Below are 15837 nucleotides of genomic sequence, written 5' to 3' on the forward strand. Positions count from 1 at the left end.
ATTATCCATGTAGACTTCCTTGGGAATTGATATAATTATCATATCATCTCTCATCTTTTGTGCATGCTCCATCAACTGAATACAATAGTTGGTAGTCTTCTTGGAGCTCACATCCCCGGTAGATGACTTTGAGCTCACATCCCCAGAAGATGATTTAGACTTTTGGGTGCTACTAGGGGTGGAATGTACATTTTCATGAAATATTCAATAAAAACATATCAATTATAGATCAATATATATATAATGAGTGAGCATAAGGTGAAAAATCATACCTTAGGAGGAATTACTTCAACAAGGTCTACTGGTCATGCCATAAAAGTGCCTATAGCCTTTCCAACTGTGAAGATATCCTCATCGAGAGGAATTAGCAGCAATGCATTATCATCGATTGCAATGTCAATCGAGACTTTCACATGATGGCATGGGATACGTGCATTATGCAGCATAACATCGGCCAACTTGTGCACTTTCCCAATACCCACTACTCGGCTAGTTGGGGTATCCAGGAAAAGATTGCATGAACTGATTCCTTGTACGTAAGTTAAAACATATAATCAGTTAACAACTAAATTAAAATAAGTTAACTAAATTAAAATAAGTTAACTAAATTACCTCAGGAGTGGGAATCAGAATGACAATGTTGTAAGGTGCAGGTGTAGTGCAACTCTCATTGATGGTTGAAGGAACGGTGACAACATTACTAGCTAGTCGTTACCACTCAGCTTCCTTCACCTTCATTGATTGCTCAAATTCGTTGAATCGTTGCATTCGCCATCTAGTTGGTTTTGAACCCGACTCATTTGGGTTTTGGTTGCACGCTTTGGATGGGGTATAAATGTCTGCTCGCTAACCCCAAATCCTGCACCTCAGATACGGTCAAGGTAGATAAGCAATCCTAGTGCCTTGTCAAGTATTATGTGACAATTCAGGTTTGCCTCATTTTCTTTTAGGGAAACCTGATAAATCAAGAAAAAACATAATGTTAATTAATCACATTTTGATGAATAAAGTATGGAAATTAAGTATAATTAAAAAATATGAGCACTTACAACATGTCTTATCGCTTCTTGAACTTCCTCATTGTCAATGACACTATCCTTGTTCTTATGGGCACCCACCCATAGAACATCGAGTTCTACTCCATGTGGAGTCATAGATGTATCGCTTTTGTTCTCCAACTAACAAAACATAACCAATAATAACGTAATTATATATATATGCATACAAAACATAACCAATAATGTAAAAATTAACAATACTTACAGTTTTTTCCTTGATTCCTCTATACCCTGCTCTAGAAGCTCGGTATGGATATAAAGGCTTGGATGCCCTCTTGCGATTTTCATTACTTAATTTCTGAAACAATAAACAACATTAATATCAACAATCATATACACAAGCATATATACAAAAGTCAATACAAAGAATATGATTTTAACAAGAAAGACTTGTCTTGTGTGCGTAGGGTGGCAAAAGTCTTTCAATCCTCTTCATCAACGATATTTGCATATTTAGTTCGAGGTTTTAGGTTGGCATTGCCATCAGCATCTCTAAGTAATTTTCGAACATCAGTTCGGAATTGTCGGAGAGTCTTGCCAGCCGATTTAAGGATATAATCCTTATGCTCCTCACCAACATCAAAAGTTGCCCGAAATAAAAACATATATACATTATATATTACATGTATATACATACATTGCATGAAAACGTAACACATATATGTAGATTGCATGAAAACACAAAAACAAAACAACTGAAAAAATAAACTTACTTTTATTTCATTCCAAATACTCTCCTTTATGGTATTCTCTACATCATTCTATTTGTTGAATGTTAGCTTTAGATTCTGCCTAACAACAACACCAATCTAGCTTACCAATACGTTGTCACCCTTCTTGTTTAATGGTTGGCCTTTAGAGTTCCATTGAACTTCTATTTTCATATCCTTGCTTCTTGACCGAATGACATTCTTCATGGAAGTCATTCCATATGGAGGTCATTTTTTGAGAAACGATTTGCTGGTCTTGTGGATTTGGTGTAGCTTCGTAACCACTGTGAGATACATGATCGACACTTTGGAAAGTCATTGATGAAGTTTTTTCAGTTTATGAGTGTATGAGAGTTTGCTGAGAGTGTAATGATTTCTTTTCGAGTAAGTTTGAGAGCGTAGAGGAAACGATTCATGTTTTATATATTTAAACTGCAGTAATCATTTAACGGTGCATATTAACGATAACGTTATTGTATTGACCTCTTCAATAACGCATATTAACGGTAGCATTGTTGTATTGACATCTTCAACATCGCATATTAACAATTGTGCTGTTGTTGTGTATCCAACTGTACACTACTCATTTTATGAACATGACATCTTCAATGGCGCATATTAAGGATTACATTGTTGTTGTTGCGTATCCAACTATTTACTACTTATTTTCATTAACACATCAACAATGCTACCAAGATGTAACGATGTTGATTAGAGTCTAATTGACAGTACTATCTGAATTATGCGTTGTTGAATAGAATCTAATTGACAACATAGTCTTAATTATGCGATGTTTAATTGAACTCATTTTCCAAATTAACAGTGTATTCGTAGTTATGCGTTGTTAAATTAACATTTTATATAACTGGAAAATATTTATACAACATGAATTTACTTCAATTAACATGAAGTTGCCATGAAGTAGATTATTACTATATAATTGTGTTTATTAATACGAAACTGGATAAAATATTACACTTTACATTTTGTTAATTTGTTTTTGTATTTATTAAGTATTGATAATTTGTTTATTGTATTTATTAATAAGGAACAATGCAAAAATATTAAAAGAATAACCATCCAAATAATTAACAAAATACAGAAATTAACATTCAAAATAATTGTTTTATTATTCATTCAGAAAGGAAAAATATATTATAATGAACTAAATGATTTGGTACATGCGAAAATAATGAACTAAATGATTTGGTAGAAGAGGAAATAATCTTGTCTACAATTTTTTTCTCTACTCTCTACACAAATCTTGTACAACAGTTTATTGATTTCCTTTTAAAATTTGGGTTGTTTTGCCATTAAGGAAATCAATGAACTTAAGGAATTACTGCAGATGTTGAAGAAAAATAATTGAAAGAGATCAATAGAAATTGAAAGAGCTCAATGAACTAAATAATTCATTCTCCTTTTCCTTTTATTTACTTTAAATTGCAAATCTTCATCTCACACAAATGTTGTATGACAGTTACCTTCCTTCTGAAACAGAAACACAATTTTTTCCTCAACTCCTCTATTCAAATCTGAGTGTTTTTTCTCTTTTTCACTCTTTGCAGTATTGCTCTTTTTTTTACTAATTTTTATTTTCTTCCTCCTATCTTCATGAACATATTCTTATAGAAACACATACTCTTAGGGGCTCTTAGCTTACTGATGAAATAGAACATTGAGTGAACCACATTATTTATAAATGAGCAACCATTAATATTTCAACAAACAGAGACGTATAACCACTCAACCATTAATATTTCAACAACCAAGAAACGCATAACTACTCAACCATTAATATTTCAACAAATGAATAAATGCATTATTACTCCACCATTAATTTCTCGGACGCTTAAAAAGACGTAAAACATCAACAACACATAATTAAGCAATCGTAATTACTATGTCATCTTCAACAATACTTCCTTAAATATGCGTTGTTGCATATATTCACATCAATATCGCTTCCTTTCAAATGCGTTGCTAAAAATAAATCATTCAAGCTAGTGTTAACGTTAATGATGTTCAACAGCACATTATTAAGAATGTGTTGTTGAAGTTACACAAATTGACAACGCTTGTTTTATTATGCGCTGTTGATGTTCTTCCGCCTCATTTTCAACAGCATCGTTCAAAATTGCGCTGTTGAATGGCCGCTATTTATTACGATATCTGACATAGTGAAAGCTCTCTCTTTAAAGAGAGCTCCAATACCAAACAGAAAAGGAAGAAGAAAGAAGAATTTGACTCCCCTTGTCAAGTGGGAAAGAAGAAGAGAATGGAAGGAGATACAAATATGAATAATACCTCTATGATTATTGATGATAAGCCAAAGATGGAAGAGTAATTTCCAATATGATTTTGAATACAATAACAAGCCATATAAGTAGCCTATAGAAGCTAACTAATTAATAACAGATTTAGTTAACTTTCTAAATATGGAAAAAGGGGTAAAACGACTAAGGTAACTTGTAGCTCAAGAAATAGGGGTGTATGGGTCAGTATGAACGATACGGTTCAATTGAAAACCAACTACTATGACCAATTTTGATTGATTTTAATCAATGATTGCATGATTGATATAATTATTGTACTGTACCGGTATTGGAACCAACCGGTTCAACCGTCCGGCACGAACCAATTTTTACAATATAGTGGAGCATGTTGGTATTTGCATATTTTGAATATTGTTGCATGTAATACAAAATTGTGGGATTGAGAAAAAATAAATACTAAAGAGAATGTGATATGACAAAAAGAAAAATCTAATTGAAGTTTCAATTTTTTGCACCTCGGTAGTGAAATAGTGGCGAGACACGTCACGGAGGATAAAACCACTGTATTATCATGTAGAAGTTTAGGATGATAAAAATGATCAATCTCAGATATTAGTTACTCCAAACAATTTATTATGCAAACAAAAATTATTATAAACCATAAGATAATAATGATTTAAATAATAACTAGCAAGATAAACGTAAACTATAAATAAATTCAAATAAAATGAAAATAATTAAATCATATAAAACAATATCAATTTAAATATATTTAACATTCTTCTCTCTCTCAATCCAAATTGATTAATAATTTAACACTTAAAAACAGATAAATAAAATAAATCAAATTAGAACTGGTTCATGGATGCTCTTATTCATGAATATGCAGTCTCATGTGACTTGTATGTCTTTAGCATGAAATTAATTTGAAAATTAGAGTCTTCTATATTACTTTAAATTGAACAGAAATCTGAGTTCTCTAGATTACTTTAATTTGAACGAAAAAACTACTGGTTTCACAAATGCTTTTTATTTCATGTATTATTCATTTTGATTAGACCAAAAATATAAGTTATTTAACTTATTATTGGACAACAAATAATGTGATGCCTGAATTGAAAAAATTAATTATATAAATCTGTTATATCAACTTCTTACTTAAGTAAGTCCTCTTCCCGACAAAGATTGTTTTGCTGCTATACGTTGTGTTGTGTGCAATGGAGCGTCTCCAGATATCGATCCATTTTAGACTATATATATATATATATATATAGGACTACAAGTTTAACATTTTCAAATTCTAGTGTCACTGCAATGGCAGTTATATTTTTCGGCCAAAGCTAATATGGGAACTGCATATTAGTTCGTTTTGAAGCGAACTGCTCTATAATCGTTAGATAAAAAAAATTGGTAATCAGTTACCGTTTTATGCACCTTTTAGAAGTTGTGAAAGATATCCACGATTTTTCTATAAGAAATAAAGTTGTTCAGGGAAGTCATTAAAGGCATCCACAACTTATGAGTAATTTAATGAATAAGTTACACTGTAGCTCATTTGGTAAATATGAATATTTTAAGTGGGTGTGGGTTTGAACCCTATGCTCATTATTTTAAATTCTTTTTTTAGGTAAAAAGCCCACAATGATTAATCTTCCAAAAATGTTTATTTATAACAAATAGTTTAAAATGGTGAATTCAAAATTCGATCCCACAACCAGACACTTAAAATCTTTTATGTTTAGCAAATGAGCTGCAAGACAATTTGTTCATTACATTTGCTTAGAAGTCGTGTTATGGTAACACGACTTTCAATGATGACTTTATTTCCGACACAGAAGTCGTGAACGCCTTTAAACGACTTCCATGAATGAGTTTATTTTTTATAAGGAGTCGTGGATGTCTTTCACGACTTCCATGTATGAGATTTCTACCCAATTACTGGTTGAAAATTAATGGCTAAGATTTCAAGACAACTGATCTAACCACTAGTAATCAGTTCGCATCCATGCGAACTATCCCGTAGTTCATAGGTTAGCTTTGGCCGTATTTTTCCTCAATAGTCCATAAAAGTTAATATCTTCTCAGGAAAAAGTAATATATATGCATCGCAAATAATAAGTCACTTTACTTATATGATTTTTCTAATAGAGTTTACATGTACATAAAGATCTAAAGGCGTTATGGAGAGAGCATTGTTTTGCTGACAATACCGTTTGGTTCTACCTATAAATATTATATGCTAGCATATATTTTGTTTGAATCCTTGGGCCTATTTTCTCACGAGAGTACAAGGGTCTCGATCCAAAGGGATCCTAGATTACTGATTACTTTTTGTTTCTGTAAAACAAAAAAATATTCAGTACATGGTTCTACCAAGTACCAACTTTCATTAGATAAAAAAACCCTCAATTGCAAAAACCATCCGAATTAATGCTTTAAAATCATCATTATAAAGTGTATCAAAATAAATTAATTAGCATATGTCTTCGAACAGAATAGGAATCCCAATAATTTTTTTAACTATTATGTTATACTTTCCTAGGGATCCGTTGGCCTAAAAAGGGAAATCCTAATAAAACATGCTTTCTACTAGTAACTAATTTTATAAATTTTTATTTTCAATTTATATTTATACAGCTTAACAATTGTGAAGTCTTCCTTTAGCCCTCTCCATAATTTGATTATTTTTAGGTTATAAGAAAAAAATAAAGATTTATTGTTCCAAATCATATCTAATGTGAATGAAAACATGTCATGTAAGTTAAAAAATTTAAACATTATTATTATTGTTGTTTTTACCTCATTATATTTACATCAGACTTGAATTGGGATATACTTTGTGACAAGGAATTTTCTTTGTTCATAAGAAAACGGCCCTACCATAAAGGAGGATTATTGTTCCTTAAAGTCTATGTTATTATTACATATGTTTGCCATTACAAGTTACCAGGTTTGAAATTTTCTAACTAGGCAATCATATCTGCATAATAACGCTTTGACATGTGGTAAAAACAAATCGAACATTGTTATATCGTTAACAAAGAAATGGAAAGCATGCAACGCTTAAAATTTTTCTCATTACAATATAAACCCTATCTTTTCAAACTGGTTTGGTGAATGTTAGTTACAAACTTACAATATACAAATCTTCCTCCACCTTTTCTCATTTTGAAACGTAAACGTTTGCACCTCAATGGGATTTTATATGAAAAATGTTTTAAATTGCACTATGTAATTGTGATCATGATATTGTAGTTTTAGGAGCCTATATTATAGCCTTATGATTGTAATTGCAATTGTATTGACTTCATTTTCCTATAATTTTTAGCAATTGCAGCAAATACAATGTAACTACAACGGCAAGTGCAATTTAAAATTGTGTCAGCTTTAGTGAAGCTTATAGAAAGAATGGTCAAATTCCTATTATAACTTGTTTGAAATAAAACTTTGGTGCTTCAAATCCAAGTTACTAGAAAGATAGCTACAAGTCCCGGAGTCACGGAATGGGTTTCACCCTTTCCATTCAGCCTCCATATTTTTCGTCCATGTTTGATTTTGTTATCTCTAGGAGATTTTTTTCCCTTATCCATATTCTTTGCGTCCTTTTGAATCTCCAAAAGATAAGACAAATAATGAATACTCTTACAAATATCATACCCATCGGCCACCGTATTGTATTTCATAGAAACTGAGTTTGATAAGTTTTATTACTATATTTATTTTTTCAATTGATAAGTGAAACTTAATTTTCAAAGAGTTATGGTTACAAGCCTAAGCAGGAATCCTTTCCTGAGTAACTTTTTCCATATATGAACCTCAAGGTTAAATTGTTTAATAAAAAGAATAAACTTTAAAAAGTTCGGTGAATTAGGAAAATACAAAAAGTTAACCAGAAACATACAAGTTAGGTATATTTTGACTTCAAATTTACATCTTTAGGTTAACTTTTATGTTAATTACGGATAAAGTACATTTTTAGGAAAATCATAACTCGCTGTTTATCACAAAAGTCATGGCTAACGCCAATGACTTCACTTTTGTGTGCCAAAATCATTGATTATGAGATTTCTCTTATTTTTCTTCCATCACTTCTTATAAATGAAGGTTCCTCATCTTCATTATTTCCAGTATCATAATAATCGTCTTCTACGATTTGTGAAGAGATTGTTGGATGATAATAATCATGAGGTATGATGTCCAAATTGATAATGACTAGGATTTATGGAAAAACACTAAATTGATAATAACTCAAAAAGTAAGATAATATCAGAGTCAAAAATTCATTATCTAAACCTAATAAAAGTAAGCAAATTGTAACACCACAAACCCTGCCCTATACACTTTAGTACATCATAGAAGTAAAGTAATGCAACACCAACAAAAAACAAAGAAATCTAACATTTCACTTGTACAAAAATCTGCTACTGCATTGCATTAGTGATCATCACTTGACAAAACAGGAAAATGTCATGGATCACTACTTCTGAGAAGATAATTGATGTCCAAATTTCTTCTGAAGTTGGTCTCGTGATGTTCCTCTCGCTGTTAATGCAACATCATCAAGAAATCCTCTTTGCGGAAACTCTTTGGGTACAAGAGCTTGATATGTTTCAAATTGCTTTGCAGCTTCTTCATTTTTATCCAGGAGACTGTATATAATTCCCTGCAATCAAATCAAATTATTTTAATAATCACATGCTGGTGCTGGTGGTGAATTTTCTTAGAAAATTATATTAAGAAAATAATAGAATTAACATATTTGGAAGTTGTAGTTGTATACATGAAAGAAGAAGAATTTTTTTTTAAGTTGAAGTATACTGTTATATAGATAATTACCTCCAATTATTCTCTACACAGCATAACAACTAATGGACCCAATTAAATTATTCTCTAGACACAGGCTTGAGGCAAAAAACAAAGAACAAGAAGAGATTGTAGGATTATACGCCACACATGAAACTATATGAAACCAAAGAAAGTGTAGCTGATTATGGCTTTTGTTTAGATAGGAAGGTTAAAAAAAGGATGTGGATAAATGAGAAATTTTAGTTTGGTGGTTTTGCCTTTGTTGTGGAACTGAACTGGGAAAGAGCAAAATCATCCAACAAGGCTTGTTCAAAAAGCACAAGCTTGTGCATTTGCCTATAAAATTAAGATCTAAAATGCTACTCTAATAATCTGAAGAGATTGTATCTCTTTAATGGCCCTTTGTCCAGCCCAAGTATTCTTTCATTTAAAGAAAGTAGTTTAAACATTTGGGTGAATCGGCTGATCGTTTGGACTGGTGATAATGGGTTTTTTTCCAGTTTTTAACCAGTTTGAATGGTTCTTTACCTAAACAGTTTCTTAAGTAAAATGGACCAGCATTTGGTCCGGTTCATCGGTTTCCTGGTTGAAACGGCCGGTCTGGTCCACGTTAGAACTGGTAAGAAAAATGGAAAAGAATTGAAAACAGAGTGGAAAAATATCCAGAATCAAAGTGACTCTGAAATGGAGGATTGTATTACTTCGCTGGAAACAGAGAATGAAACAAGTGTATGGAACAGTTGTAACTGATTCCCAATGAAACCGTTCCTCCAAACTACCAACTACCCAAAAAACTCCTCAATCCCTAGTACCCTCTTCTTATTTATACTAACTAATAACAAAATGCCTAAGAGGCAGGTAGCTGCTCCCATTGAATCAGCACTTCAATGTGAGTTCCAATTTCCCGAAATCAGCTTTCACTTCCCCTAAGCATGCCAACCAATCAAGACCCAATACTACATCCACACCTTTTAACCCAAACAAGTAGAAATCTTGTACCACCTCCAGATTCTGCATCTTTATCACCAATTCAGAACACTTCCCCTTACACCTCACCTTATGGCCATCTCCAACCTCCACCACATATGATGCAGTTTCAGCCACTTCCAAGCCTAACCTCTTCACCAATTCGTCCGCAATAAAATTGTGGGAAGCACCACAATCAATCAAAATGACAATTGATTGATCATATAACAATCCCTCCACCTTCCAGGACCTTGTTGAAGTAAATCCAGCCATGGAACACAAAGAGAGTTGCAGTGAATTAAAATTTTCCACCAATTTAACTTCACACCCCTCATCCTCATCATCCTCTAAGAGAATCATTGGTAATTGTTTGTTTCTACAACGATGTTCTCTTGTATATGATTCATCACAGCGCAAACATAAACCTTTGTCACGTTTTCCCCTCATTTCAGCCCCGGTCAAATGTTTAAACTCCCCTCCTCTGTTATGTATACTCCCAACTACACGATTAAAACCAGAACTGGCAGCCACACTTCCGATAGATGATTGTTCAGTTTTCTTCTCAAGCGGAATCTTCAAATCTACCGTAACAGTTTTATTGAGCAAACTGTTTCTAAAGTATCCAGGAGATTTACGAAAACTGCTATAATTCGTCTTCTTGTTCAAAACAAATTTTTTTGGTTCTATCATAATGGATTTTTGGATTACCTCTGAGAGAGTTTGAAGCTCATACAGTCGCACCTCCACTTGAATTTCCTCCTTCAACCCATTCAAGAAAATTCCTTTTACGAATTCTTGATCTATCCCTTTCAATGCTCCTGCGTATTTGTCAAATTCTTCCACAAATTCCTCTACAGTGCCTGTTTGTTTGAGGGACAGTAATAGCTCAAATGGATTTTGAACCATTGAAGGTTGAAACCTTCTAACCACTGCCACCTTGAAACTCTCCCAAGTTGGGTTCGGATTGCATCGCACCCACCACTAGTACCAACTTAGTGCCCTTCCTTCCAATGCAATCATGGTAGCTTGCATCTTTTCTTCATCAGAGACTCCTTTCAGTAAAAAATATTGCTCCAATTTGTGTATCCAACCGAAAGCGTCATCACCGGAAAAGACAAGAATTTCCAGTTTTCACCATCGCTCACATCCTCGATCACCATGGAAATCACAATTCCCATAAGCTTCACTGCTTTCTTCATTCAGATTCCCTAATTGTTGAATCCCTAATTTCGCTGCGATCGCAGCTAACAACTCTTCTGTTTTCCTGGTTCGTGCTTCGTTCAATTCCAAGCGAGTTCGTAATTCTTCTCTTTCTTGTCGCAATTTCTCTCTCTTGGTTCCAATCGTCAGAACTTCTTGCCATACTTCTTGTTCTGACCATGCGGTGTAGTGCAGCGGATGAGTGTTTTCTCAGGGCACCGGATCGGTGCTCTGATACCAGTGTTAGAACTGGTAACAAAAATGGAAAAGAATTGAAAACAGAGTGGAGAAATATCCAGAATCAAAGTGACTCTGAAATGGAGTATTGTATTACTTTTCTGGAAACAGGGAATGAAACAAGTGTATGGAACAGTTGTAACTGATTCCCAATGAAACAGTTCCTCCAAACTACCAACTATCAAAAAAACTCCTCAATCTGTAGTATCCTCTTCTTATTTATACTAACTAATAACAGAATGCCTAACTGCAATCTAGTTAGTTAATTCTGTTTTTCCTGGGCCTACATATACATTCTTGATAGGAGGTCTAGATTTAGTACAAAACCTATCAGTCCGATTTTTAAAACCATAATATTCATTCACGTTAAGAAAAGGGTGTGCACTAACAATGTAATTTTTTTACACTGTCAGCATATCATCTATCGTTCATATGTATGACTTTTACTTAAAAAGTCAATGACTTTCATTATATGAATGGTGGTGACACATTGACATTGTAAAAAATTTGCACTATTAGTGCACACCAATTAAACTCTTCCATATGAGTTCAGTATCAATATTACCATAATGTGTAAATGAATTTCCATAGCTACTGTGCATTTATGCTTGACTGTGCAGACAAACTCACCTGGCAAAGATAAGGCCTAAAATCTCGAGGATTTTCGTCAACCAACTCTTGAAACTTTTTTAAGCCCTCCTCCAAAGCCCCCTGCAAAGCACACAAATGTAATATATATTAAATTATTAAATTATAACTCTTAAAAGATAATTTTGCACTTTATCCTGAACTACCAGAGAAAGATAATAGTTTTCTGAAACTAGAACAAATTAAAACAGCCTCACCCGAAACTGATGGATCAGCAGCTTACCTGTACAACAAGCATTTGAGCAATCAAGATTCTTATATTTCTGTCCTCTGTAACTCTGTTTTCATGAGAAGCTAACTCTTGAGCCTTAGTAAGCATTTCAAACATGGCAGGACCTTCATGATTTTTGTGCATCACCATAGCCAGACCCTGTAAAAGAGAGTATGACTCATCTCAATCACACATAACATGCATAACAGACAAAAGAAACACAATGGAAACTTGGGTTCATGATGTGGAATTATAAGTACAAACATGATACCCAAAAGTGATTTTGAATACATCCGCCACAGAATTTTGTCAAAGTAGCATCATCTAACAAACCACCTTCAAAGCTAAATTTGAAGTACCCAACATATCTCTCGGAATGAAGAGAAAAAAATCAACTAACCCGGTCAAATCCTATAGAATGCATACAACAAAACAATAGGCCAAAGTCTGGAAACTCCAATTGTTATATATATATATATATATAGCAATAGCAACCAAGCCTTGGTCCACTAAGTGGGGTCAACTACATTGATCGAACGACACCAAAATGCTCCAGCATAAATCATCTTCACTGACAAAACATTGATCTCTAAATCTTTCGAAAGCATTTTACCTACGGTTTTTCTTGGCCTCACTTTGTCTCTAAAAATTGGATTAACTTCCATTTGGCCCACTCTCCTTATTGGGGCTTTAATAAGAAATTAAATTTATTAATACTATTTATGGTGGTGAATAAGACCAAAAAGCTTGTTACAAGAACTCTACTTAAAGGCAAATACCAGACCAATTGAAGCAAGCCTCACAGTGCAATTATTTATTAATATACATTTTTTAGGAAATAATGCATCTAATAATACAAGGACACATGACATAATAGGAAAATCAAAATAATACAGTTAAACACAATTGGTCATAACTTGGTAAACTGAAGGACCGTGATACTATTCATAAAAAAGTCCATTTAACCTTCAATACTTTATTCTATTTTCTTTTTGGTGAAATACGATGCTTGAGCTATGTTTGAGGGAAATAAGGAGGAGAAGGAAATGAAAGGAAGAAAACTAGGGCCAGTCAAAAATAGGAGATACATAATAACTTATTCATCTCATTTAGAATTCATATAAGTGAGGGGAATGAAATAAGGAATCACATATTCACCCATAACTAGTTTTGATTGAGAGGATATTTCAAGAATTACAAAGTGTAATTCAAAATACATCACCGCATATTCATATTTTCTGTGGGATTTCTATACATTTTGAACGCGACTGATTTCGGTGCAGCTTAGGATAGGCATTCTTCTAATTTGCATTGCTTCCATATCTCCCTCTGTTCCCCAGACAAGTAAATGTAACTTTCACCTCCCATTCTTGTTCATCCCAAAAACACCCCTTCCACTCTCACCCCTTTGAAAGCAGTGTCATAGTAAAATTCACTAGAAACCACCATAACTGTCACTGATATTGATCATGTATATACAACCAGAAAAATCCTCATCTCAACTTAAATAATAAAGCTTATGGGTGTAGATATGAAATCATTACCTAAGAACAGCTTCGGTCGGTCAAAAGAATATAAGCATAATAGGAATGCTTCTAAAGCATCACCACTGAAACAACATTAAAACTAGATACATATGTTCTATACTACTAATGATTAATGAATATCATGAAATTTAACAGGAAAAAACAGAGAGTAGAGAAGATATAAAACAATTGAGCATGTCAGCATGCAATCATCATCAAATTGCTTCAAATAAAATCTCAGGAAGTACTGCTTGTGGAACCCAACATCCACGGGTTTATTAACTAAATGGCAATTTGCACAAACAAAATGGCTAGTTGCTTCTCTATGCAAAACAGGGATGCATTTGGAATGGGTGCTCCATGCTCGGTTTATTTTATATATCATTGAATGGAACATTTAGTAACATCAATATGGATTTTGCATATGGAATAAATACTTTTTGTCTATAACTTAGCAGAACCATGTCTATGATATGCACTCTTAATTCTAAATAAACATGGTGACTAACAAGTGGCAACAGAATAATTATCACCATTCAAATAAGTCAATTTTGAGATGATGAGCCTTGTCATAACGCTAAGGTTGCTGCATTGAGAGTTGTGATCTCTAGGCCACAATTGCAAATTCCGGAAACAAACTCTCCATTTGTGGGTAATGCTAAGTATATCTACTCACCTAAACCCCACCGGCCTCGTCCACCAGGCCATCTTTTTATTCGAAATTTCATATATTCAAATTTGACTAGATTTCCAAAAACTTACAATCATTCATTGTCAGCATATGGCATGGGATATGACTAACCAAAACAAAGCATTCCTACCTGTCTACCAACCTTTTTACTCAATCAAAATTCAAACTTTTCAACCATATTCAAAACGAAAACTCAATTACCAAAAGAGAAAGAAGGGCTAAGAAACATTACATGCAGAGCTCTGACTAAAAGAGGTTTTTGCTTCAAAATCTCCCTGAACAATCTTTTAGCCTTACTCAACTCCCCCATTGTCTCATAGCACAGTGCTAACAGAAGCCTCCACTCAACCTCATTTGGTTCCACATCAATCAAACTCTCCACAAACTTCACAGCCTCCTTTGATTTCCCTCTCTTAATTTTCCCATACATAATCACCTTCAAAGCCTCAACATTCCTTGGATCCTTCTCCAAAACCTTCTCCCACCTTTCCTCCTCATCTTTCCCTTCCACCAATTCCACCTTCTCCTCCACAGAAGAAGAGGGCTGTGTTATTGCTATAGCAGCTCTTTTGTTGAAACTACCAATGAATATAAATGTCCCAATCAGTAAAAATGCAATCTTTTCTGAAACAAACTTGGTTAAACTTCTTCTAGGTGAGTTTTCACAAGTGGGGTTTGAGAAATTTGAAGAGGGAGTGTCGAAACAAGTAAATGGGTGCAAAAAGGTGCCAACTTTAGGTGGGTGAAATGAAATTGGAAAGTGTTTATTGGTAGGGTGATGAACCAGTGGATGATGTTTTAGGAGGGAAAAGCGTTTGGATTTGGAATTTGGAAACTGTGAATGGGATTGAGTGTAGATAGAGAAAGCGGTAGTAGAGATTGAAGCCATGTTAATATTACTGTTCTTAGTACCAAAACATTCACTATTCTATGTAGGAGACAGAACACAACGCCACCTATATTCGAATCAACCACGCCTATAGTCAAGTGATATCTTGGTTTATAATTAAGTTTTTTTCCAAATTTTATTTTATTTTCAAATTGGTCCCTCAATTTTTGTTTATAGTTTATACTCATGTTAATTTTTCCGTAAATCATATTGGTCTCAAAACAAGTTTTTTTGGGTCTTATTCTTCACAGATCTAGTTTCTTCTACCTTGTGACACCATCACTACACGTCCTCCACCTAACTGCTAATGCCACCCAAGACCCTCAATCGATATACCATTCTACTCCTTATGCAATAATGTCCTCCATCGACTATGTAACGCCCCGAAAAATACTTCTAAAAAACATTGCGGAAAAATGGGTAAATTTTTTTTTGAATAAAGAGATGTATAAAATTGTTTCCTTTTTAAAACCTTCCTTTTCCGGGACATCACTTTAAGTAACTCAAATGCGGAAAATCAACTTATCGTTATCGAATGATAACTTAACCTGATTCACAATTTCCTGAATAACACAATGCATATAAACGGTTAAGTCATCTTTAGTTCATACAAACTAAA

At 33.6% G+C, this 15837-nt stretch overlaps 1 protein-coding gene across 1 annotated transcript; it reads right to left on the minus strand.

Moving 5' to 3' along the window:
• Positions 1 to 8424: 8424 nt before the first annotated feature.
• LOC109337658 (protein SLOW GREEN 1, chloroplastic) lies at positions 8425 to 15303 on the minus strand. Its single transcript, XM_019574678.1, has 4 exons — positions 14562 to 15303; positions 12125 to 12271; positions 11884 to 11964; positions 8425 to 8707 (listed from the first exon to the last, which is right to left on the minus strand). Exons 1-4 carry the CDS (start codon positions 15216 to 15218, stop codon positions 8522 to 8524), a joined length of 1071 nt encoding a protein of 356 aa, XP_019430223.1. The 5' UTR covers positions 15219 to 15303; the 3' UTR covers positions 8425 to 8521.
• Positions 15304 to 15837: the final 534 nt, after the last annotated feature.

This window comes from Lupinus angustifolius, unplaced genomic scaffold (genome assembly GCF_001865875.1).
Source record: "Lupinus angustifolius cultivar Tanjil unplaced genomic scaffold, LupAngTanjil_v1.0 Scaffold_9_114, whole genome shotgun sequence".
Classification (NCBI taxonomy): Eukaryota; Viridiplantae; Streptophyta; class Magnoliopsida; order Fabales; family Fabaceae; genus Lupinus; species Lupinus angustifolius.